The sequence below is a fragment of the Cherax quadricarinatus genome, chromosome 66 (assembly GCF_038502225.1).
Source record: "Cherax quadricarinatus isolate ZL_2023a chromosome 66, ASM3850222v1, whole genome shotgun sequence".
NCBI classification, from domain to species: domain Eukaryota; kingdom Metazoa; phylum Arthropoda; class Malacostraca; order Decapoda; family Parastacidae; genus Cherax; species Cherax quadricarinatus.
In genome coordinates this window covers 4,624,963-4,649,224 of record NC_091357.1, presented here as the reverse complement: position 1 = coordinate 4,649,224, position 24,262 = coordinate 4,624,963, and the positions used below count along the sequence as shown (strand labels likewise).

Here is a 24,262-nt window from a genome sequence, read left to right as displayed (position 1 = left end):
GGGATTCAGGGAAACCGGTTATTTTCATATAGTCGGACTTGAGTCCTGGAAATGGGAAGTACAATGCCTGCACTTTAAAGGAGTGGTTTGGGATATTGGCAGTTTGGAGGGATATGTTGTGTATCTTTATATGTGTATGCTTCTAGACTGTTGTATTCTGAGCACCTCTGCAAAAACAGTGATAATGTGTGAGTGTGGTGAAAGTGTTGAATGATGATGAAAGTTTTTTCTTTTTGGGGATTTTCTTTCTTTTTTGGGTCACCCTGCCTCGGTGGGAGACGGCCGACTTGTTGAAAAAAAAAAAAAAAAAAAAAAAATATATATATATATATATATATATATATATATATATATATATATATATATATATATATATATATATATATTATTTTTTTTTATTATCACACCGGCCGATTCCCACCAAGGCAGGGTGGCCCGAAAAAGAAAAACTTTCACCATCATTCACTCCATCACTGTCTTGCCAGAAGGGTGCTTTACACTACAGTTTTTAAACTGCAACATTAACACCCCTCCTTCAGAGTGCAGGCACTGTACTTCCCATCTCCAGGACTCAAGTCCGGCCTGCCGGTTTCCCTGAATCCCTTCATAAATGTTACTTTGCTCACACTCCAACAGCACGTCAAGTATTAAAAACCATTTGTCTCCATTCACTCCTATCAAACACGCTCACGCACGCCTGCTGGAAGTCCAAGCCCCTCGCACACAAAACCTCCTTTACCCCCTCCCTCCAACCCTTCCTAGGCCGACCCCTACCCCGCCTTCCTTCCACTACAGACTGATACACTCTTGAAGTCATTCTGTTTCGCTCCATTCTCTCTACATGTCCGAACCACCTCAACAACCCTTCCTCAGCCCTCTGGACAACAGTTTTGGTAATCCCGCACCTCCTCCTAACTTCCAAACTACGAATTCTCTGCATTATATTCACACCACACATTGCCCTCAGACATGACATCTCCACTGCCTCCAGCCTTCTCCTCGCTGCAACATTCATCACCCACGCTTCACACCCATATAAGAGCGTTGGTAAAACTATACTCTCATACATTCCCCTCTTTGCCTCCAAGGACAAAGTTCTTTGTCTCCACAGACTCCTAAGTGCACCACTCACTCTTTTTCCCTCATCAATTCTATGATTCACCTCATCTTTCATAGACCCATCCGCTGACACGTCCACTCCCAAATATCTGAATACGTTCACCTCCTCCATACTCTCTCCCTCCAATCTGATATTCAATCTTTCATCACCTAATCTTTTTGTTATCCTCATAACCTTACTCTTTCCTGTATTCACCTTTAATTTTCTTCTTTTGCACACCCTACCAAATTCATCCACCAATCTCTGCAACTTCTCTTCAGAATCTCCCAAGAGCACAGTGTCATCAGCAAAGAGCAGCTGTGACAACTCCCACTTTGTGTGTGATTCTTTATCTTTTAACTCCACTCCTCTTGCTAAGACCCTCGCATTTACTTCTCTTACAACCCCATCTATAAATATATTAAACAACCACGGTGACATCACACATCCTTGTCTAAGGCCTACTTTTACTGGGAAAAAATTTCCCTCTTTCCTACATACTCTAACTTGAGCCTCACTATCCTCGTAAAAACTCTTCACTGCTTTCAGTAACCTACCTCCTACACCATACACTTGCAACATCTGCCACATTGCCCCCCTATCCACCCTGTCATACGCCTTTTCCAAATCCATAAATGCCACAAAGACCTCTTTAGCCTTATCTAAATACTGTTCACTTATATGTTTCACTGTAAACACCTGGTCCACACACCCCCTACCTTTCCTAAAGCCTCCTTGTTCATCTGCTATCCTATTCTCCGTCTTACTCTTAATTCTTTCAATTATAACTCTACCATACACTTTACCAGGTACACTCAACAGACTTATCCCCCTATAATTTTTGCACTCTCTTTTATCCCCTTTGCCTTTATACAAAGGAACTATGCATGCTCTCTGCCAATCCCTAGGTACCTTACCCTCTTCCATACATTTATTAAATAATTGCACCAACCACTCCAAAACTATATCCCCACCTGCTTTTAACATTTCTATCTTTATCCCATCAATCCCGGCTGCCTTACCCCCTTTCATTTTACCTACTGCCTCACGAACTTCCCCCACACTCACAACTGGCTCTTCCTCACTCCTACAAGATGTTATTCCTCCTTGCCCTATACACGAAATCACAGCTTCCCTATCTTCATCAACATTTAACAATTCCTCAAAATATTCCTTCCATCTTCCCAATACCTCTAACTCTCCATTTAATAACTCTCCTCTCCTATTTTTAACTGACAAATCCATTTGTTCTCTAGGCTTTCTTAACTTGTTAATCTCACTCCAAAACTTTTTCTTATTTTCAACAAAATTTGTTGATAACATCTCACCCACTCTCTCATTTGCTCTCTTTTTACATTGCTTCACCACTCTCTTAACTTCTCTCTTTTTCTCCATATACTCTTCCCTCCTTGCATCACTTCTACTTTGTAAAAACTTCTCATATGCTAACTTTTTCTCCCTTACTACTCTCTTTACATCATCATTCCACCAATCGCTCCTCTTCCCTCCTGCACCCACTTTCCTGTAACCACAAACTTCTGCTGAACACTAACACTACATTTTTAAACCTACCCCATACCTCTTCGACCCCACTGCCTATGCTCTCATTAGCCCATCTATCCTCCAATAGCTGTTTATATCTTACCCTAACTGCCTCCTCTTTTAGTTTATAAACCTTCACCTCTCTCTTCCCTGATGCTTCTATTCTCCTTGTATCCCATCTACCTTTTACTCTCAGTGTAGCTACAACTAGAAAGTGATCTGATATATCTGTGGCCCCTCTATAAACATGTACATCCTGAAGTCTACTCAACAGTCTTTTATCTACCAATACATAATCCAACAAACTACTGTCATTTCGCCCTACATCATATCGTGTATACTTATTTATCCTCTTTTTCTTAAAATATGTATTACCTATAACTAAGCCCCTTTCTATACAAAGTTCAATCAAAGGGCTCCCATTATCATTTACACCTGGCACCCCAAACTTACCTACCACACCCTCTCTAAAAGTTTCTCCTACTTTAGCATTCAAGTCCCCTACCACAATTACTCTCTCACTTGGTTCAAAGGCTCCTATACATTCACTTAACATCTCCCAAAATCTCTCTCTCTCCTCTGCATTCCTCTCTTCTCCAGGTGCATACACGCTTATTATGACCCACTTCTCGCATCCAACCTTTACTTTAATCCACATAATTCTTGAATTTACACATTCATATTCTCTTTTCTCCTTCCATAACTGATCATTTAACATTACTGCTACCCCTTCCTTTGCTCTAACTCTCTCAGATACTCCAGATTTAATCCCATTTATTTCCCCCCACTGAAACTCTCCTACCCCCTTCAGCTTTGTTTCGCTTAGGGCCAGGACATCCAACTTCTTTTCATTCATAACATCAGCAATCATCTGTTTCTTGTCATCCGCACTACATCCACGCACATTTAAGCAACCCAGTTTTATAAAGTTTTTCTTCTTCTCTTTTTTAGTAATTGTATACAGGAGAAGGGGTTACTAGCCCATTGCTCCCGGCATTTTAGTCGCCTCATACGACACGCATGGCTTACGGAGGAAAGATTCTTTTCCACTTCCCCATGGACAATAGAAGAAATAAAAAAGAACAAGAGCTATTTAGAAAAAGGAGAAAAACCTAGATATATGTATATATATATATGCATGTGCGTGTCTGTGAAGTGTGACCAAAGTGTAAGTAGGAGTAGCAAGATATCCCTGTTATCTTAGCGTGTTTATGAGACAGAAAAAGAACAAAGCAATCCTACCATCATGCAAAACAGTTACAGGTTTTTGTTTCACAGTCATCTGGCAGGACGGTAGTACTTCCCTGGGTGATTGCTGTCTACCAACCTACTAATATATATATATATATATATATATATATATATATATATATATATATATATATATATATATATATATATATATATATATATATATATATATATATATATATATATATATATATATATATATATATATATATATATATATATATATATATATATATATATATATATATATATATATATATATATATATATATATATATATATATATATATATATATATATATATATATATATATATATATATATATATATATATATATATATATATATATAATACATTGTTCACTCATTTTTTTTTGTTAACAAGTCGGCTGTCTCCCACCAAGGCAGGGTGACCCAAAAAGAAAGAAAATCCCCAAAAAGAAAATGAACCTGTTGGTTCATAAGAGGCTCTGAGACAGAGACAAGCAGATAGAAAGACAGACATACAGGTAGAAAGACAGACACACAGGTAGACAGAAAGACACACAGGTAGACAGAAAGAGACAGATATACAGGCAGACAGATACAGACAGATTTATGTGCAACAGTGAAAACAAATAGAGAGAGTTCGAGAGTAAGAGCCTTTCTTGCCACAATCTCCAGTGCAAAACTCAGACTTCCTCTTAGGGACCATGGTGAAATTTACTGTCCAGTTAGTACAGTTAATACAGTACGTATGATGCTGCTGATGGGGCAGGCTAACTCAAACTGATGCTACCTGCATGGCGCATTGCTGCTGTGAGTATCATCAAATATTGTACGGTGGCATGTATCAGCCAGCCCAGCCCAGCTGCCAGATGTACAGCCTTAAGTTGAGTAGACGTATGTCAGATGGTAATAGTATTACATATTTTATCAAAAAGAGGATAAATAAGTATACAAGATATGATATAGCACATAATGAAAGTAGTTTGTTAGATTACGTATTGGTGGATAAAATACTAATGGGTAGGCTTCAGGATGTGCATGTTTTTAGAGGGGGCAATAGATATATCGGTTTATTAATTTGTTGTAGCTACAGTTGGAATAAGGGGTAGATGGGGCAAACAGAAAATGGCAACAGCTAGTAAGAGAGAGGTGAAAGTTTATTAACTAAGGGAGGAGGAAGTTGGGGCGAGATATAAGCAACTATTGGCAGAAAGGTGGGCTAGTACGAGTTTAAGTAGCATGGGGGTTGAAGAGGGGTGGGATATTTTTAAAAATGCAGTGTTAGAATGCAGGGCAGAAGTTTGTGGCTATAGGAGGGTAGGTGCAGGAAGAAAGTAGTGATTGGTGGAATAAGGTAAAGGGTGCGATAAAAGCGAAAAGGTTGCTTATGAGAGGTTTTTACAAAGCAGAAGTATACGGAGAGTGAAAGAAAGGTGAAGAGAGTGGTGAGAGTGCAAAAGGAGAGCAAATGATAGAGAGTGGGTGAGGCACCATCAACAAATTTTGCTGAGAGTGAAACAAGTTAAGAAAGCCTAGGGAACAAATGGATATGTCAGTTAAAACAGAGTAGGGGAGTTAGTAGATGGGGAGATGGAGGTATTGGGAGGATGGCAGGAATATTTTGAAGAACTTTTCATGTTGATGAAGAGAGGGAGGCAGTAATTTCATGCACTGGCCAGGGAGGTATAACATCTTTTAGGAGTGAAGAGGAGCCAGATGTGAGTGTGGAGAAGGTATGTGAGGCATTACATAGAATGAAAGGGGATAAAGCAGCTGGAGCTGATAATCATGATAGAAATGTTAAAAGCAGGGGGTTATATTCAATTCAAGTTCATTCTCTATAATGGTTACAATGTGGGGTTTACAGGTTTTGGGTATTGTGTGGTTTACATGTTATAAAATACTAACTACAGAGGGGCCACTAGGACACCTAGCATGGCTATGCATTTCGAGCAGACTTAGATTAATTCTTAACATTAAATCCTTACAGATTATGGTATTTAGGCTAAGTGACTACATCATAATTTGTGAGTTTAGTAATGTGAATGCTTTTGTTTTGGCACAATACAAGGTGTCTATATTTGACTATCATAGGCAAACTTATGAATAGTTAGGATTTATTATTTTAAGATTAAGATTAGTATTTCTGGGTTTATAGTCAGTGGGTGAGTGAGAGTAATTTTGAACCACCAGGTGGTTATCATGTAGTTAGTTGTCGGGGTGGATCAGGGAGATAAGATGTTTTCTAACTGTAGTATTTGAGTGGGTGGTATTTTTGCTCAATAATTGAGAGAATAATTGTGGTATGGGACTTAAATGCTAAAGTAGGAAAAACATTTAAAGAAGGGGTGCCAGGTGTATATGATAATGGGGGGCCTTTTGATTGAACTTTGTACAGAAAGGGGTTTGGTTATAGGTAATACATATTTTAAGAAAAAGAGGATAAATAAGTATACAAGATATGATGTACGGCATAATGACAGTAGTTTGTTGGACTACGTATTGGTAGATAAAAGATTTGGGTAGACTTCAAGATGTACATGTTTACATGGGAGTCTGCAGATATATCAGATAATTTTTTAGTTCTAGCTACAGTGAGAGAAAAAGGTAGATGGCATACAAAGAAAAGGGAAGCAGCAAGTAAGAGAGAGGTGAAGATGTATAAGCTAAAGGAGGAGGCAGTTAGGATGAAATATAAACAACAATTGGAGGATAGATGGGCTAGTGAGAGTATAGGCAATGGGGTTGAAGATGTATGGGGTAGGTTTAAGAATGTAGTGTTTAAGTGTTTAGCAGAAGTTTGTGGTTACAGGAAAGTGGGTGTGGGAGGGAAGAAGAGCGATAGGTGGAATGATAAAGTAAAGAGAATAGCAAGAGAAAAAGTTAGCATACGAGAGGTTTTTACAAAGTAAAAGTGATGCAAGGAGGGAGGAGTATATGGAGAGAAAAAGAGGGTTAAGAGAGTGGTGAAGCAATGTAAAAAGACAGCAAATGAGAGAGTGGGTGAGATGTTATCAACAAATTTTGTTGAAAATAAGACAATGTTTTGGAGTGAGATTAATAAGTTGAGGAAGCCTAGGGAACGAATGGATTTGATTATTAAAAATAGGAGAGAACTGTTATTAAATGGAGAGTTAGAGGTATCAGGAAGATGGAGGGAATATTTTGAGGAATTGTTAAATGTTGATGAAGATAGGGAAGCTGTGATTTCATGTATAGGGCAAGGAGGAATAACATCTTGTAAGAGTGAGGAAGAGCAAGTTGAGAATGTGGGGGAAGTTTGTGAGGCAGTGGGTTGAATGAAAGGGGGTAAGGCAGCTGAGACTGATGGGATAAAGATAGAAATGCTAAAAGCAGGTGTGGATATAGTTTTGGAGTGGTTGGTACTTTTATTTAATAAATGTATTGAAGAGGGTAAGGTACCTAGGGATTGGCAGAGAGCATGCATAGTTCCTTTGTATAAGGGCAAAGGGGACAAAAGAGTGCAAAAAATTATAGGGAAATAAGTCTGTTGAGTCTATGTAGTGGGGTGGTAGACAGCAACCACCCAGGGAGGTACTATCGTCCTGCCAGATGAGTGCAAAACGAAAGCCTGTAATTGTTTTTCATGATGGTAGGATTGCTACTGCTACTTACACTTAGGTCACACTACACATACATATACAAGCATATATATACACACACCCATCTGGGTTTTCTTCTGTTTTCTTTCTAATTCTTGTTCTTGTTTATTTCCTCTAATCTCCATGGGAAAGTGGAACAGAATTCTTCCTCCGTGAGCCATGCGTGTTGTAAGAGGCGACTAAAATGCTGGGAGCAAGGGGCTAGTAACCCTTTCTTCTGTATAAATTACTAATTTAAAAAGAGAAACTTTCGTCTTTCTTTTTGGGCCACCCTGCCTCGGTGGGATACGGCTGGTTTGTTGAAAGTAGTAGTCTGTTGAGTATACCTCGTAAAGTGTATGGTAGAGTTATTACTGAAAGAATTAAGAGTAAGACAGAGAGTAGGATAGCAGATGAACAAGGAGGCTTTAGGAAGGATAGGGGGTGTGTTGACTAAGTGTTTACAGTAAAACATATAGGTAAACAGTATTTAGATAAGGGTAAAGAGATTTTTGTGGCATTTATGGATTTGGAAAAGGCATATGACAGAGTGGACAGGGGGCGATGTGGCAGATGTTGCAAATGTATGGAATAGGAGGTAGGTTATTGAAAGCAGTGAAGAGTTTTTATGAGGATAGTGGGGCTTAGGTTAGAGTATGTAGGTGAGAGGGAGATTATTTCCCAGTAAAAGTAGGCCTTACCTGGAGTTTACCTGGAGAGAGTTCCGGGGGTCAACGCCCCCGCGGCCCGGTCTGAGACCAGGCCTCCTGGTGGATCAGAGCCTGATCAACCAGGCTGTTGCTGCTGGCTGCACGCAAACCAACATACGAGCCACAGCCCGGCTGATCCAGAACTGACTTTAGGTGCTTGTCCAGTGCCAGCTTGAAGACTGCCAGGGGTCTGTTGGTAATCCCCCTTATGTGTGCTGGGAGGCAGTTGAACAGTCTCGGGCCCCTGACACTTATTAGACAAAGATGTGTGATGTCACCATGGTTATTCAATATATTTATAGATGGGGTTGCGAGAGAAGTGGATTCTCGGGTGTTGGCAAGAGGTGTGGGGTTAAAAGATAAAGAATTTAACATGTAGTGAGAGTTCTCACAGCTGCTCTTTTCTCACGACATTGTGCTTTTGGGAGATTCTGAAGAGAAGTTGCAGAGGTTGGTGGACGAGTTTGGTAGGGTATGTAAAAGAAGAAAATTAAAAGTGAATACAGTGGACCCCCGGTATTCGATGGCATCGGTATTTGATAAATCTGGTATTCGATACATTTTATCACAAAATTTTTTCCTCGGTATTCGATTGAAAACCCGGTATTCGATACGATTCGTACGAGACGTGTCCACGTGTGGCCTGAACTGCCCCTTGTGTGCCAGTGTTTACAAGCCAGCCAGTGTGCGCGCATCTAAGGATACATTCGGTACATTCCATATTATCCATATTATCACTGTGTTTGGTGCTTGTTTCTGCAAAATAAGTCACCATGGACCCCAAGAAAGCTTCTAGTGCCAACCCTTCAAGAAAAAAGTCGCTAATGACTTATGAAATGAAGAAAGAGATAATTGCAAAGTACGAAAGTGGAGTGCGTGTGTCGGAGCTGGTTAGGTTGTATAATAAACCCCAATCAACCATCTCTACTATAGTGACCAGGAAAACGGCAATCAAGGAAGCTTTTCTTGCAAAAGGTGCAACTGTGATTACGAAACAGCGACCGCAAGTGCTAGAAAATGCTGAGAGATTGTTATTGGTGTGGATAAATGAAAAACAGATAGCAGGAGATTGCATGTCTCAAGCGATCATTTGTGAAAAGGCTAGGCAGTTGCATGACGATTTGGTAAAGAAATTGCCTGCAAATAGTGGTGATGTGAGTGAATTTAAGGCCAGCAGAGGTTGGTTTGAAAGATTTAAGAATCGTAGTGGCATACATAGTGTGATTAGGCATGGTGAGGCTGCCAGTTCGGACCAAAAAGCAGCTGAAAAATATGTGGAGGAATTCAAGGATTACATAGACAGTGAAGACTTGAAACCTGAACAAGTGTTTAATTGCGACGAAACAGGCCTGTTTTGGAAGAAAATGCCAAGCAGGACCTACATTACTCAGGAGGAAAAGGCACTCCCAGGACATAAGCCTATGAAAGACAGGCTTACTCTGTTGATGTGTGCCAATGCTAGTGGTGATTGCAAAGTGAAGCCTTTATTGGTGTATCACTCTGAAACTCCCAGAGTGTTCAGGAAAAACAATGTCCTCAAGGCTAATTTGTGTGTGCTGTGGAGGGCAAACAGTAAGGCATGGGTCACTAGGGACTTTTTCTCTGACTGGTTACACCATGCATTTGCCCCCACTGTGAAAAATTACCTAACTGAAAAGAAATTAGTCCTTAAGTGCCTCCTGGTATTAGACAATGCCCCTGGTCATCCTACAGACTTGTCAGAGAGACTTTCTGGGGACATGAGCTTCATTAAGGTCAAGTTTTTGCCTCCTAATACCACTCCTCTCCTGCAGCCCATTGACCAGCAGGTCACTTCCAACTTCAAGAAACTCTACACAAAAGCTATGTTTCAAAAGTGCTTTATAGTGACCACAGAAACTCAACTGACTCTAAAAGACTTTTGGAAGGATCACTTTAATATCCTCAATTGTATAAACCTGATAGGTACGGCTTGGGAGGGAGTGACTAAGAGGACCTTGAACTCTGCTTGGAAAAAACTGTGGCCAGAATGTGTAGACAAAAGGGATTGTGAAGGATTTGAGGCTAACCCTGAGAATCCTATGCCAGTTGAGGAATCCATTGTGGCATTGGGGAAGTCCTTGGGGTTGGAGGTTAGTGGGGAGGATGTGGAAGAGTTGGTGAAGGAGGACAGTGAAAAACTAACCACTGATGAGCTGATAGATCATCTTGAACAGCAAGAGGGCAGACCTGAGGAAACTGCTTCGGAGGAGGGGATAGAGAAATTGAAGAAGTTGCCTACTTCAAAGATTAAGGAAATGTGTGCAATGTGGCTTAAAGTGCAAACCTTTTTTGATGACAATCACCCTAACACAGCTATTGCAAGCTGTGCTGGTGACTATTACACTAACAATGTTGTGAAACACTTTAGGGATGTCATAAAGGAATGGGAGGTACAGGCCACTATGGACAGATATGATGTGCGACAGAAATCCAGTGACTAAAGCTGGTCCTAGTGGCATTAAAAGAAGAAGGGAAGTAACCCCAGAAAAGGACTTGCTACCTCAAGTCCTAATGGAAGGGGATTCCCCTTCTAAACATTAACACCTCTCCCCTCCTCCCATCCCATCAATCATCACCAGATCTTCATTAAAGTTAAGTGTCAATTATTTTATTATTATTCTATTAAATTAAATTTAATATTCCATGCAGTAAAAATTTTTTTTCATACTTTTGGGTCTCTTGCACGGATTAATTTGATTTCCATTATTTCTTATGAGGAAAATTGATTCGGTTTTCGATATTATCAGTATTCGATGAGCTCTCAGAAACGGATTAATATCGAATACCGGGGGTCCACTGTATAGGAAAAAGCAAGGTGGTGAGGATAACAAAAAAAAATAGGTAACGAAAGATCGGATATCAGATTGGAGGGAGAGAGTATGGAGGAGGTGAATGTATTCAGATACTGTATTTAGGAGTGGATGTGTCAGCAGATGGGTCTATGAAAGATGAGGTGACTCACAGAACTGATGAGGGAAAAACATGAGTGGTGCATTGAGGAGTCTGTGGAGACAAAGCACTCTATCCATGGAAGCAAAGAGGGGAATGTATGAGAGTATAGTTATACCAATGCTCTTATATGGGTGCAAAGCATGGGTGATGAATGTTGCAACAAGGAGAAGGCTGGAGGCAGTGGAGATGTGGTGTCACAGGGCAACGTGTGGTATGAATACAATGCAGAGAATTTGTAGTTTGGAAATTAGGAGGTGCAGGATTACCAAAACGATTATCCAGAGGGCTAAGGAGGGGTTGAGGTGCATTGGACATGTAGAGAAGATGGAAGGAAATAGAATGACTTTGAGAGTGTATAAATCTGTTGTGGAGGGAAAGCGGGGTAGAGGTCAACCTAGGAAAGGTTGGAGGGAGGGGGTAAAGGAGGTTTTGTGTGCAAGGGGCTTCGACTTCCAGCAAGCATGCGTGAGTGTGTTAGATAGGAGCAAATGGAGACAAATGGTTTTTAGGACTTGACGTGCTGGAGTGTGAGCAGGGTAATATTTATGAAGGGATTCAGGGAAACCGGCAGACCGGACTCGAGTCCTGGAGATGGGAAGTACAGTGCCTGCACTATGAAGGAGGGGTGTTTATGTTGCAGTTTTATAACTATAGTGTAAGTGCACATGACAGTGATGGTGTGAATGATGGTGAAAGTTTTTCTTTTTCGGGCCACTCTACCTTGGTGGGAAACGGCCGATGTCTTAAGAAAAAAAATAAATGTATTAAAGAGGAGAAGGTACCTAGGGATTGGCAGAGAGCATGTAGAGTTCCTTTATATAAAGAGAAGGGGGACAAAAGAGACTGTAAAAATTATAGGGGGAGAAGTTTACCGAGTCCTAGGTAGTAGATTGGTAGACAGCAACCGCCCAGGGAGGTACTACCGTCCTGCCAAGCGAGTGTAAAACGAAAGCCTGTAATTGTTTTACATGATGGTAGGATTGCTGGTGTCCATTTTTCTGTCTCAAACATGCAAGGTACGTCTTGCTACTTCTACTTACACTTAGGTCACACTACACATACATGTACAAGCACATATATACACACCCCTCTGGGTTTTCTTCTATTTTCTTACTAGTTCTTGTTCTTGTTTATTTCCTCGTACCTCCATGGGGAAGTGGAACAGAATTCTTCCTCCGTAAGCCATGCTAGTAACCTCTTCTCCTGTATGTACTACTAAACGTAAAAGGAGAAACTTTCGTTTTTCCTTTTGGGCCACCCCGCCTTGGTAGGTTACGACCGGTGTGTTGAAAGAAGAAGTTTATTGAGTGTACCAGGTTAAGTGTATGGAAGGGTTATTATTTAAAGAATTAGAGGAAAGACAAACAGCAGAATTGCAGATGAACAAGGAGGCTTTAGAATGAATAGGGGAAGTGTAGACCAAGTGTTTACTTTGAAACATATAGATGAACAGTGTTTAGATAAAGGTAGGAAAGTTTTCACTGCATTTATGGATTCAGAAAAGGATTATGATAGGGTGGAAAGGGAGCAATGTGGCAAATGTTGCAAGTGCATAGAATAGGTAGTAAGTTACTAAATGCTAAAAGAGTTTTTATGAGAATAGTGAGGCTCAGGTTAGGGTGTGTAAGAGAGAGAGGGAGATTATTTCCCAGTAAAAGTAGGCCTTAGACAGGGATTTGTAATGCCACCACGGTTGTTTAACATATTTATAGATGGGGTTGTAAAAGAAGGAAATTGTAAGGTGTTGGGGAGCGGAGTGGGATTAAATTATGGGGAATCAAATATACAATGGGAGTTGACACTGTCACTTTTTGCTGATCATATGATACTGTGCTTTTGGGAGATCCAAAAAAAAAAGTTGCAAAGGTTAGTGGACGAGTTTGGGAGGGTGTGTAAAGGAAGAAAGTTGAAAGTGAACACTGATAAGAGTAAGATGAGGGTATCAAATGATTTAGATAAAGAAAAATTGGATATCACATTAGAGGGAGAGAGTATGGAAGAAGTGAATGTTTTCAGATATTTGGGAGCTGACTTGCCAGCAGATGGGTTTATGAAGGACGAAGTTAACCACAGAACTGATGAAGGAAAAAGGCAAATGGTGTTTTTAGGTAACTTTTTTTTTTTCAACAAATTGGCTGTCTCCCACAGAGGCAGGGTGACCCAAAGAGAAAGAAAATCCTCAAACAGAAAATACTTTCATCATCATTCAACACTTTCACCTCACTCATACATAATCACTGTGGAGAAAAAAAAAAAAGCGTTATCTATGGAGGTAGAGTATAGTGGTATCAACACTTTTACATGGGTGTGAAGCATGGGTTGTAAATGCTGCAGCAGGGAGGAGGCTGGAGGCAGTGGAGATGTCATGTCTAAGGGCAACATGTGGTGTAAATATTATGTAGAGAATTCGTAGTGTAGAGATTAGGAGCAGGTGTGGAGTTAATAAAAGTATTAGTCAGAGGACTGAAGAGGGCTTGTTGAGGTGGTTCGGTCATTTAGAGAGGATGAAACGAAGTAGAATGACTTGGAGAGCATATAAATTTTTAGTGGAAGGAAGGTGAGGTAGGGGTCATCCTAGTAAAGGTTGGAGAGAGGGGGTGAAGGAGGTTTTGTGGGCAAGGGGCTTGGACTTCCTGCAAACATGCGTGAGTATGTTAGATAGAGGTGAATAGAGATGAATGGTTTTTGAGACCTGATGAGCTGTTAGAGTGTGAGCAGGGTAATATTTTGTGAAGGGATTTAGGGACACAAGTTAGCAGGCCTTGAATCCTGGAGGTGGGAAGTGCAATGCCTGCACTTTAAAGGAGGCATTTGAGATATTTGCTGTTTGGAGTGACATCTAAACTGTCGTATCTGAGCGCTTCTGAAAAGACTGATTATGTATGAATGATGGTGAAAGTGTTGAACAGTGATGGCTTTTTTTTTTTTTTAGTCACCCTGTCTTGGTGGGAAATGGCTAACATGTTAAAAAAAAAAAAAAAAAAAAATATCTTCTCTGATCAACAGGTCAAAAACAGTTGGCAAGACCTCCACTGAAAACATCTCATTTCACAATTACTTTCAGCAAACTTTAAAACTGGTAATAACATGCATGAAAATATAAAACTAATTAGCAAATGTGTAATGATGTGATGAAACTGTTCAGAAATTGTTCAAAAGCCATATTACACAAAAATGGGAAGGTTATTTTTCAAAAAAATAAAAGATTTAGTCTAGAATAAACAAAAATGCGGAGTGAAACATTAAATTGTGTATTACCTTTTAGCAGCTAGGAAGAAAGACCCATACCAGATGATGGAGGTCACTAAATGTACTGGGATCAACACGTACCAATACTGCTTATACATTAACTTAAACTTCTGTACTAAAGATATTTCTTTTATATCCTCATCTGGCACTTCTTGGGCTTCTCCAACAGTCTTGTCATCATTTTCTTTTGAAGACAATGTCTTGGCTTCATTGTGGTTCTTGTCTATACAACAAAGAAAATAAATAAACGTTAAAATATTAATCTTGTATTTTTTTCAACTAGTGGTGATGAAGTCCTTCATTTTTCATAATTTCTTTTGAACTTCAAGGAATTAAAGTGGCTGAATATTTCCCCATTTTGAGAGTACTGTATTACATTTTTTTCATTACCACAGGCTGTGTGGTAATATGACTAAAAAAAAAAATTCTTCTTTGGAACATCGGCTGTCTTGCACTTGGGTAGGGTGACCCTAAAAAAAAGTTTAGATGTCACTCCAACAGCCAATGTCCCAAACCCCTCCTTTAAAGTGCAGGCATTGCACTTCCCACCTCCTAGACTCGAGTCCGGCTAACCAATTTTCCTAAATCCCTTCACAAAATATTACCCTGCTCACACTCCAACAGCTCATCAGGTCCCAAAAACCACTCATCTCCATTCACTTTTATCTAACATGCTCAAACTTGCCTGCTGCATGTCCAGGTCCCTTGCACACACAACCTCATTTACCCCTCCCTCCATCCTTCTCTATGATGACCAATACCCCACCTCCCCTCATCTACAGATTTATACACCCTCCATAATTCATTTGATAGCCATCTTACCAGACGTGCTGAGGCATCACAGTTCAAATGACCCTCTGAACTGCAACATCCCCAGCCATCCTTTAGAATGCAAGCACTGTACACAAATAACCTGCACATAGGCAAGAAGAGCTTACAACGATGTTTTGGTCTGACTTGGACCATTTACGGCCACACTAACAGAAAAGGGTGAGGTAGCCAACATATAGAGGTGAGTGGAACAGGGACAGGAACAAGAGAGGGAGAAGAGGAAGTAGTGATAGGTAGGTAGTGTATTGTTCCAGTCATTGTATTATGCCTTTTTGTTCTTCAGGCACTATATTTCCCAGCTCTGCAACTCAAGTCAGGTTGATGTTACATCTGCTTACCCATTATAAATACCTCTCTTGATTTTTCATATTCTGTTGACTCGGTGGGATGCAGCCGGTACGTTGAAAAAAAAAAAAATTGAAACATGCACATGATCCAGTGCTTGAATTAGTTCTTAAATTATCCTGGATGAAGAATCTTCTTTAGCAGACAGCTTCACTGAAAACTTAATAACGGACACAACTAACCCACAAACTGGAAATGAAAACTATTCATTCTGGCAACCATCAACAGTTTGAATGGTTAGAGACCAGGCTACAAATAGTGGATGAATGATAAAGTCTTCACCACTTCTTGTGCTGAATGACCTACAAGGGTTTCAAGAAAGACAATACAATTTGTTTGCTTGCTTTGGATGATTATAGGTCACGATTGATAAACAAAAAAGGAGAATGCAGTAAGTAAAGATCAAGGTAGAAGACTGAGAGGAGACAGCCAAGGGCAGGTGGGAAGTACAATGCCTGCACTTTAAAGGAGGGGTTTGAGATATTGGCTGTTTGGAGTGACATTTAAACTGTCATAATTGGGCATCTCTGCAAAGACAGTGATTGTGTGTGAATGATGGTGAGTGTTTTTCTCTTTTGGGTCACCCTGCCTTGGTGGGAGACGATAGGCATGTTAAAAAAAAAAAAAAAGGTGTTCAACCCACATGGGTATTCAGTATAAAAATTAGAGAATTTAGCAGTGTATTAGGAGAGGCAAGCTTCTAAAAAAAGCCAAGATTAAGATTCATGCTAGGTATGTTGTGTATAAGGACCTGTTAAACAAGATGAATTCTGTCAAGGTTCTAACATAATGATACTTTTGTTTATGGTATGGTATAGTCCATAATACAGCAGGAAATTGAATAATGAGACACTTGTGCAACAATTTAGTTATCTTCACTGTAAAAATGTTTTACCTACCAGTGGCTTCTTCAGTCCAATACAGAGAAAAACAGTGGAAGATAAATATGAGTTCGATATAATCAGTTCCTCAGCCTGGAGTCGACGTGTTCTGATTACCTCAAACTCTTCTTCTTCCACCTTTCTTTGCATTGGACTGAAGAAGCCACTGGCTGGCAAAATGTTTCCAGAATAAATCTGCCCAAATGTTGAACAAGTTTTTCATTTACCAACTTGTCAATTTTCTAAACCATTTACTGACAACATCAAATACAAACCCAACATGTATTAGTAAGATGCTGACCAATATATCAACTTACCACCAGGAGATGAAGGCACTGAGTCTGGCTTAGTAGAATAGAGGCGAACACGACACTCTCTATATGTAGTATTAGGAAGAGCCCACAACTGTTCTGGAACAATTTCCAAAATGGATGTTGATGAATGGAAAATGCTACCAGTGGTCATCCTTGCTATAGTGAAGGGATGGTGATAATGACTGTATGAACTTCGCAGTTGCCTTTTCTGTTGCCAGCTGTCTGCAGGATGAAAATAATTGTTAATAAATGAGCACAGACCATTACCAATAATGAGTACATACAGTGTAAGCAATGTAATTATAGTACAGTACAAGCATTTGGAGTGTGAGCAGGGTAATATTTAGTTAAGGGATTCAGGGAAACTGGTTATTTTTATATAGCCAGACTTGAGTCCTGGAAATGGGAAGTACAATGGCTGCACTCTGAAGGAGGGGTTCAGGATATTAGCAGTTTGGAGGGATATGTTGTGTATCTTTATAGGTATATTCTTCTAAGCTGTTGTGTTCTGAGCACCTCTGCAAAAACAGTGATTATGTGTGAGTGTGGTGAAAGTGTTGAATGATGATGTGATGAAAGTATTTTCTTTTTGGGGATTTTCTTTCTTTTTTGGGCCACCCTGCCTCGGTGGGAGAAGGCCGTCTTGTTAAAAAAAAAAGCATTTGACCTGGCTATAATACTATGACCTAATTTAACCCTTAACCCGTAAACGGTCCAAGCAGATCTACGTTCACATGTGTAGTGCTACAAAAGTAGATATACGTTTTTTTTACATATTTTCAAGCAAAAATAAAAACAAAAAAGTAGATCAAAGTTTTTTTACACATTTTCAAATGTAAAAAAACAAAAAGAAGATCTACTTTTTTTTACATACTTTCAAATGTTGAAAAAACGTATACAGTGGACCCCCGCATAACGATGGCATCGCATAGCGATTTTTCCGCATAACGATTACTTTTATCGCAAAATTTTTGCCCCGCATACCGATTAAAAACCCGCATACCGATTTTCGTCCGAGACGCGTCCAATGTGCCCTCAGCCAGCCTCACATGTGCCGCTCCGTCCCATTGTTTACCAGCCAGCCTCCGCGGTAACATCCAAGCATACACTCGGAATATTTCGTATTATTACAGTATTTTCGGTGCTGTTTCTGGAAAATAAGTGACCATGGGCCCCAAGAAAGCTTCTAGTGCCAACCCTACACCTCAAAGGGTAAGAATTACTATAGAGATGAAGAAAGAGATAATTGATAAGTATGAAAGTGGAGTGCGTATAGCCGACCTAGTCAAGCTGTACAAGAAACCCCAATCAACCATCGCTACTATTGTGGGCACCAGAAAGACAATCAAGGAAGCTGTTCTTGCCAAAGGTTCAACTGTGTTTTCGAAACAAAGATCGCAATTGATGGAAGATGTTGAGAGACTCTTATTGGTGTGGATAAATGAAAAACAGATAGCAGGAGATAGCGTCTCTCAAGCGATCATATGTGAAAAGGCTAGGAAGTTGCATGACGATTTAATTAAAAAAATGCCTGCAACTAGTGATGATGTGAGTGAATTTAAGGCCAGCAAAGGTTGGTTTGAGAGATTTAAGAAGCGTAGTGGCATCCATAGTGTGATAAGGCATGGTGAGGCTGCCAGTTCGGACCACAAAGCGGCTGAAAAATATGTGCAGGAATTCAAGGAGTACATAGAAACTGAAGGACTGAAACCTGAACAAGTGTTTAATTGTGATGAAACAGGCCTGTTCTGGAAGAAAATGCCAAGCAGGACCTACATTACTCAGGAGGAAAAGGCACTCCCAGGACATAAGCCTATGAAAGACAGGCTTACTTTGTTGATGTGTGCCAATGCTACTGGTGATTGCAAAGTGAAGCCTTTATTAGTGTATCACTCTGAAACTCCCAGAGCGTTCAGGCAAAAGAATGTCCTCAAGGATAATTTGTGTGTGCTGTGGAGGGCAAACAGTAAGGCATGGGTCACTAGGGAATTTTTCTATAACTGGTTACACCATGCATTTGCCCCCAATGTGAAAAATTACCTAACTGAAAAGAAATTAGAACTTAAGTGCCTCCTGGTGTTAGACAATGCCCCTGGTCATCCTACAGACGTGTCAGAGCGACTTTATGGGGACATGAGCTTCATTAAGGTGAAGTTTTTGCCTCCTAATACCACTCCTCTCCTGCAGCCCATGGACCAGCAGGTTATTTCCAACTTCAAGAAACTGTACACAAAAGCTCTGTTTGAAAGGTGCTTTGTAATGACCTCAGAAACTCAACTGACTCTAAGAGAGTTTTGGAGAGATCACTTTAATATCCTCAATTGTGTAAACCTTATAGGTAAGGCTTGGGAGGAAGTGACAAAGAGGACCTTGAACTCTGCTTGGAAGAAACTGTGGCCAGAATGTGTAGACAAAAGGGATTTTGAAGGGTTTGAGGCTAACCCTGAGAATCCTGTGCCAGTTGAGGAATCCATTGTGGCATTGGGAAAGTCCTTGGGGTTGGAGGTTAGTGGGGAGGATATACGTTTGGACCGTTTACGGGTTAAACTGTCCAGCAGATCCACGTTCACATGCGTAGTGCTCCAAAAGTAGATCTACGCTTTTTTTACATACAGTATTTTCAAATACTATAACAAAAAGAAAAAAAAGATCAAAGTTTTTTTTACACGTTTTCAAATGTAAAAAAAAAAAAAATCTACTTTTTTTACATACTTTCAAATGTTGAAAAAACGTATATATACGTTTGGGCCATTTACGGGTTAACAAGACTCGTTCTATCCTGGGTATTTTACTATGTATTCTGGGGATAGGAAAACTAAGATACCAAACATTAGTCCATCTTCACCTGTTCATCCTTGCATTTTGAATAAATAATGGCTTTTCATTTCTTATATACAAGTCATATGGGCAATAAAAACATGGTAGATGATTGTTTATACATAGTACACTAATTAGTAGCACTGACACAGAAATCATTCAATTTTAACCAAATTACCTGACTGATAAATGACCATAGTGCTCTTTGTTTAACCAGTAAGGTCCAACATGTCTCAAAAACAATCACGGACTCTTTTTTTCCTGAGGATTTTGTGGGAAAAACATGGGTAAACTGAGAGTGGGATCAAAATAACCCCACATTATCCCAAACACTAAGGAAACAGAAAAATTAGGCTGAACTAACGAAATAAAAAAAAATACAGTGGGCCCCCGCATTACGATCAGCTCCCAATGCGACCAATTATGTAAGTGTATTTATGTAAGTGCGTTTGTATGTGTATGTTTGGGGGTCTGAAATGGACTAATCTATTTCACAATATTCCTTATGGGAACAAATTCGTTCAGTACTGACACCTGAACATACTTCTGGAATGAAATAATGTCGTAAACCGGGGGTCCACTGTACTTTGATTACATTGTAGCCAGTGCCTCAGACCAATGCCTCCAAATTATACAGCAAAAATCTATAAAAATAACAGCTATACATTGCCACTTCAATATTTGAAGATTATAAATAGAGTCCATAATACAGTAAATGCTCTCTCCTAATACACTAGATATGATGGAACAGCATTATGTGAAGGGAAGGACAGAGAAAAAATAGGGTTATATTCCAAACACCTCCAAATTTGCCAAACTTTTTTCACTACCAGGTAAAAATTACTACACTACAACTTATGTTACTTCAAGCATTTGAAGTGGGTCGGGTTAATGTGGGCCTACTGGGCCAAGTTGGACGTAGCGAGACATCAAATGACACGGGTACATGTCAACAACCCAAAAAAAAATGTTAAATTGTACCAAGTGTATAGGCACTCACCACACCTATACAGTACCAAACAAACTTAAAACAAATATAAATGAATCTGACAGGCAAAAATAAAGAAAATATATTAATACAAAAATACAAAAGGCAGCATTTGCTTGACCCTTCAATGTCAACACCATAAAAAACTTAAAAGCCACATTTCCTTACTAAATGGTACCAAACAGGGACTCGCCACACTTACTGTATACCAAGCATATACTCAAGATGAATGCATTGGAAAAAGTAGTAATCAAAAAATGAAATACTTTCAACAATTGTTGTGGGAAATTGTTTCCAGGAAGAATAAAAAGTCCATTGTTACAATGGTTGAGACACTTTGGTTCAAGAGAAAAATTATACTATGTTTGCAGATGTAAAAAACGTTGTGTAAAATAAATGACTGCAAATCTTTAGAGGATATTTAAATAAATGTATAAATTTAAGGATTATGTAGATTAAAAGAGGAGTCGGATGGATAAAGTGTTTATTCACCTGGAGAAGATATTATAGATGTTAAGCGAGTGTTTAGGAAAGTTTTGAACCAAATGAGAGAGAAATTGTGGAAGGGAACCTGAATGCTAAAGTGGGAGAAATGGTTATATAGGGTGTGGTAGGTAAGTTTGGGGTGCCGGGGGGAAATGATAATGGGGAAAGGAGGGAGCCTTTCATTGAATTTTGTATAGAAAGAGGTTAGGTAATAAGTAATACATATTTCAAGAAAAAAAAAAAAGATGAAAAAGTATACGAGATATGACATAGGGCGCAATGACAGTACGTAGTTCGTTGCGCTATGTATTGGCAGATAAAAGACTGATTGCAAGACTTCAGGATGTGCTTATTTATAGAGGGGCTACAGATATATTAGATAGTTTTTTAGTTGTAGCTACAGTGAGAGTTAAAGATAGATGGGATTCAAGGACAATGGCATCAGTAAGAGAGGTGAAGGTTTATAAACTAAGAAAGGATGGAATTATGGTAAGATATAAGCAACTACACTGGAAGAAAGATGGGCTAGTAAGAGTATAGGCAATGAGGCTAAAAAGGCATGGGGTAGATTTAAGAATGTAGTGTTAGTGTGTTCAGCAGAAGTGTGGAGTTACAGGAGGGAAGGAGAGCAATTAGTGGAATAATGAAGTACAGAGTAGTAAGAGAGTAAAAGTTAGCATATGAAAGGTTTCTAAAAAGTAGAAGTGATATAAGGAGGGAGGAGTATATGGAGAGGAAGAGAGGTTAAGACTGGTGAAGGAATGTAAAAAGAGAGCAAGTGAGAGAGTGGGTGAGGTGCTATCAATAAATTTTTCCTAGAAGAAAAACTTTTGGAGTGAGATTATTAAGTTGAGAAAGCCTAGGGAACGAATGGATTTTATTTTTTTATTTTTTTATTATCACACTGGCCGATTCCCACCAAGGCAGGGTGGCCCGAAAAAGAAAAACTTTCACCATCATTCACTCCATCACTGTCTTGCCAGAAGGGTGCTTTACACTACAGTTTTTAAACTGCAACATTTACACCCCTCCTTCAGAGTGCAGGCACTGTACTTCCCATCTCCAGGACTCAAGTCCAGCCTGCCGGTTTCCCTGAACCCCTTCATAAATGTTACTGTGCTCACACTCCAACAGCACGTCAAGTATTAAAAACCATTTGTCTCCATTCACTCCTATCAAACACGCTCACGCATGCCTGCTGGAAGTCCAAGCCCCTCGCACACAAAACCTCCTTTACCCCCTCCCTCCAACCTTTCCTAGGCCGACCCCTACCCCGCCTTCCTTCCACTAGAGACTGATACACTCTTGAAGTCATTCTGTTTCGCTCCATGGATTTGACAATTAAAAATAGGAGAGGAGAGTTATTAGATGGAGAGTTGGAGGTATCAGGAAGATGGAGAAAATATTCCGAGGAACTGTTAAAGGTTGATGAAGATAGGGAAGCTGTGATTTTGTGCACTGAGCAGGGAGGCGTAACATCTTGTACAAGCGAGGAAGAGCCAGATGCGAGTATGGGGCAGGTACATGAAGCTGTGGATAGAATGAAAGGGGGTAAAGCAGCTGGGATTGATGGGATTAAGACAGAAATGTTAAAAGCAAGTGGGAACATAGTTTTGGAATGGTTGGTGCTTTTATTTAATAAATGTATGAAAGATAGGAAGGTACCTAGAGATTAGCAGAGACCATGTACAGTTAAAAAAAAAAAAAAAAAAAGGAATAAGCCTGTTGAGTATACCTGGTAACGTATGATAGAGTTATTATTGAAAGAATTAAGAGTAAAACGAAGAGCAGGATCGCAGATGAACAAGGAGACTTGAGGAAGGGTAGGTGAAAGACTTGGGAATAATTATGTCAGTTGACCTTTCTTTCAAAGAACATAATAAGACAAAGGTCACAACAGTGATGAGGAGAATGGGGTGGGTACTGAGAACTTTCAAAATAAGGGAAATAATGCCAATGGTGACACTTTTCTAAATGAGGGAACACTGGCAATTTGAATATTGTTCAGTGTGGATGGCCCCGCTCAAGGCAGGAGAAATATCAAAGCTTGTACAAATACAGAGATCGTTTACAGCCCACATACAGCCAGTAAAGCATTTAAATTACTGGGAACGCCTTAAAGCCTTGAACATGTACGCACTGGAGCGGAGGAGATATACATGATAATATATACCTGGAAAGTACTCAAGGGCCTGGTCTCAAATCTGCACACTGCCATAACATACTGGGGCAAGAGATATGGGAGGAAGTGCAAAATAAAAACCCAGTGAAAAGCATGAGTGCAGTGGGCAAAATAAAGGAACACTATCAACATTCATGGTCCCAGACTATTCAACATGTTACCTTTGATATACCTCATCAAAGGTATATCAAAGGTAAAGGTGTAGATCAAGTACAGTGGACCCCCGCTTAACGATCACCTCCGAATGCGACCAATTATGTAAGTGTATTTATGTAAGTGCGTTTGTACGTGTATGTTTGGGGGTCTGAAATGGACTAATCTACTTCACAATATTCCTTATGGGACAAATTCGGTCAGTACTGGCACCTGAACATACTTCTGGAATGAAAAAATATCGTTAACCGGGGGTCCACTGTATTTATTGTGAAACATACCGGTGAACAATATTTAGATAAGGGTAAAGAGGTTTTCATTGTATTTATGGACCTGGAAAACACATATGCTAGGGTGGATAGGGGAGAAATGTGACAAATGTTGCAAGTGTAAGGAACAGGTGGAAGTTTACTGAAAGCAGTTTTTACAAGGACAGTGAGCAGAGACGGATTGAGGATTTGTAGGCTCCCTAGGCTACAGGTACTCTGAGGCACCCAGTGATATTTTCAAAGGGAAAAAATATTAATCACAACAGTCAACAGTTCATCATGTATGTTATGTAATAGCATAGTATAATTATAAACTTTCTAGGTAGAAGGTTGGAAGACAACAGTCACCCAGGGAGGTACTACCATTCTGCCAAGGGTGTGTAAAACAGAAACCTGAAATTGTTTTACGTGATGGTAGGATTGCTGGTGTCGTTTTTACTGTCTCATAAATATGCAATGTTTCAGGTATGCCTTACTACTTCTACTTACACTTAGGTACAAGCATATATACACACACACCCCTCTGGGTTTTCTTCTATTTACTTACTAGTTCATGTCCTTGTTTATTTCCGCTTATCTCCA

At 39.7% G+C, this 24,262-nt stretch overlaps 1 protein-coding gene across 15 annotated transcripts in view; it reads right to left on the bottom strand.

Moving 5' to 3' along the window:
- LOC128704207 (uncharacterized protein C18orf19 homolog A) overlaps positions 1–24,262 on the bottom strand; it is a 96,149-nt gene that overhangs the window by 27,942 nt on the left and 43,945 nt on the right. For all 15 annotated transcript variants that reach the window (XM_070099027.1, XM_070099029.1, XM_070099023.1 and 12 more), the window contains 2 exons: positions 16,789–17,007; positions 14,424–14,637 (listed from right to left, as the gene is read on the bottom strand). In XM_070099027.1, coding sequence (XP_069955128.1) covers positions 14,424–14,637; positions 16,789–17,007 — 433 coding nt within the window. The remainder of the gene's footprint in view (positions 1–14,423; positions 14,638–16,788; positions 17,008–24,262) is intronic.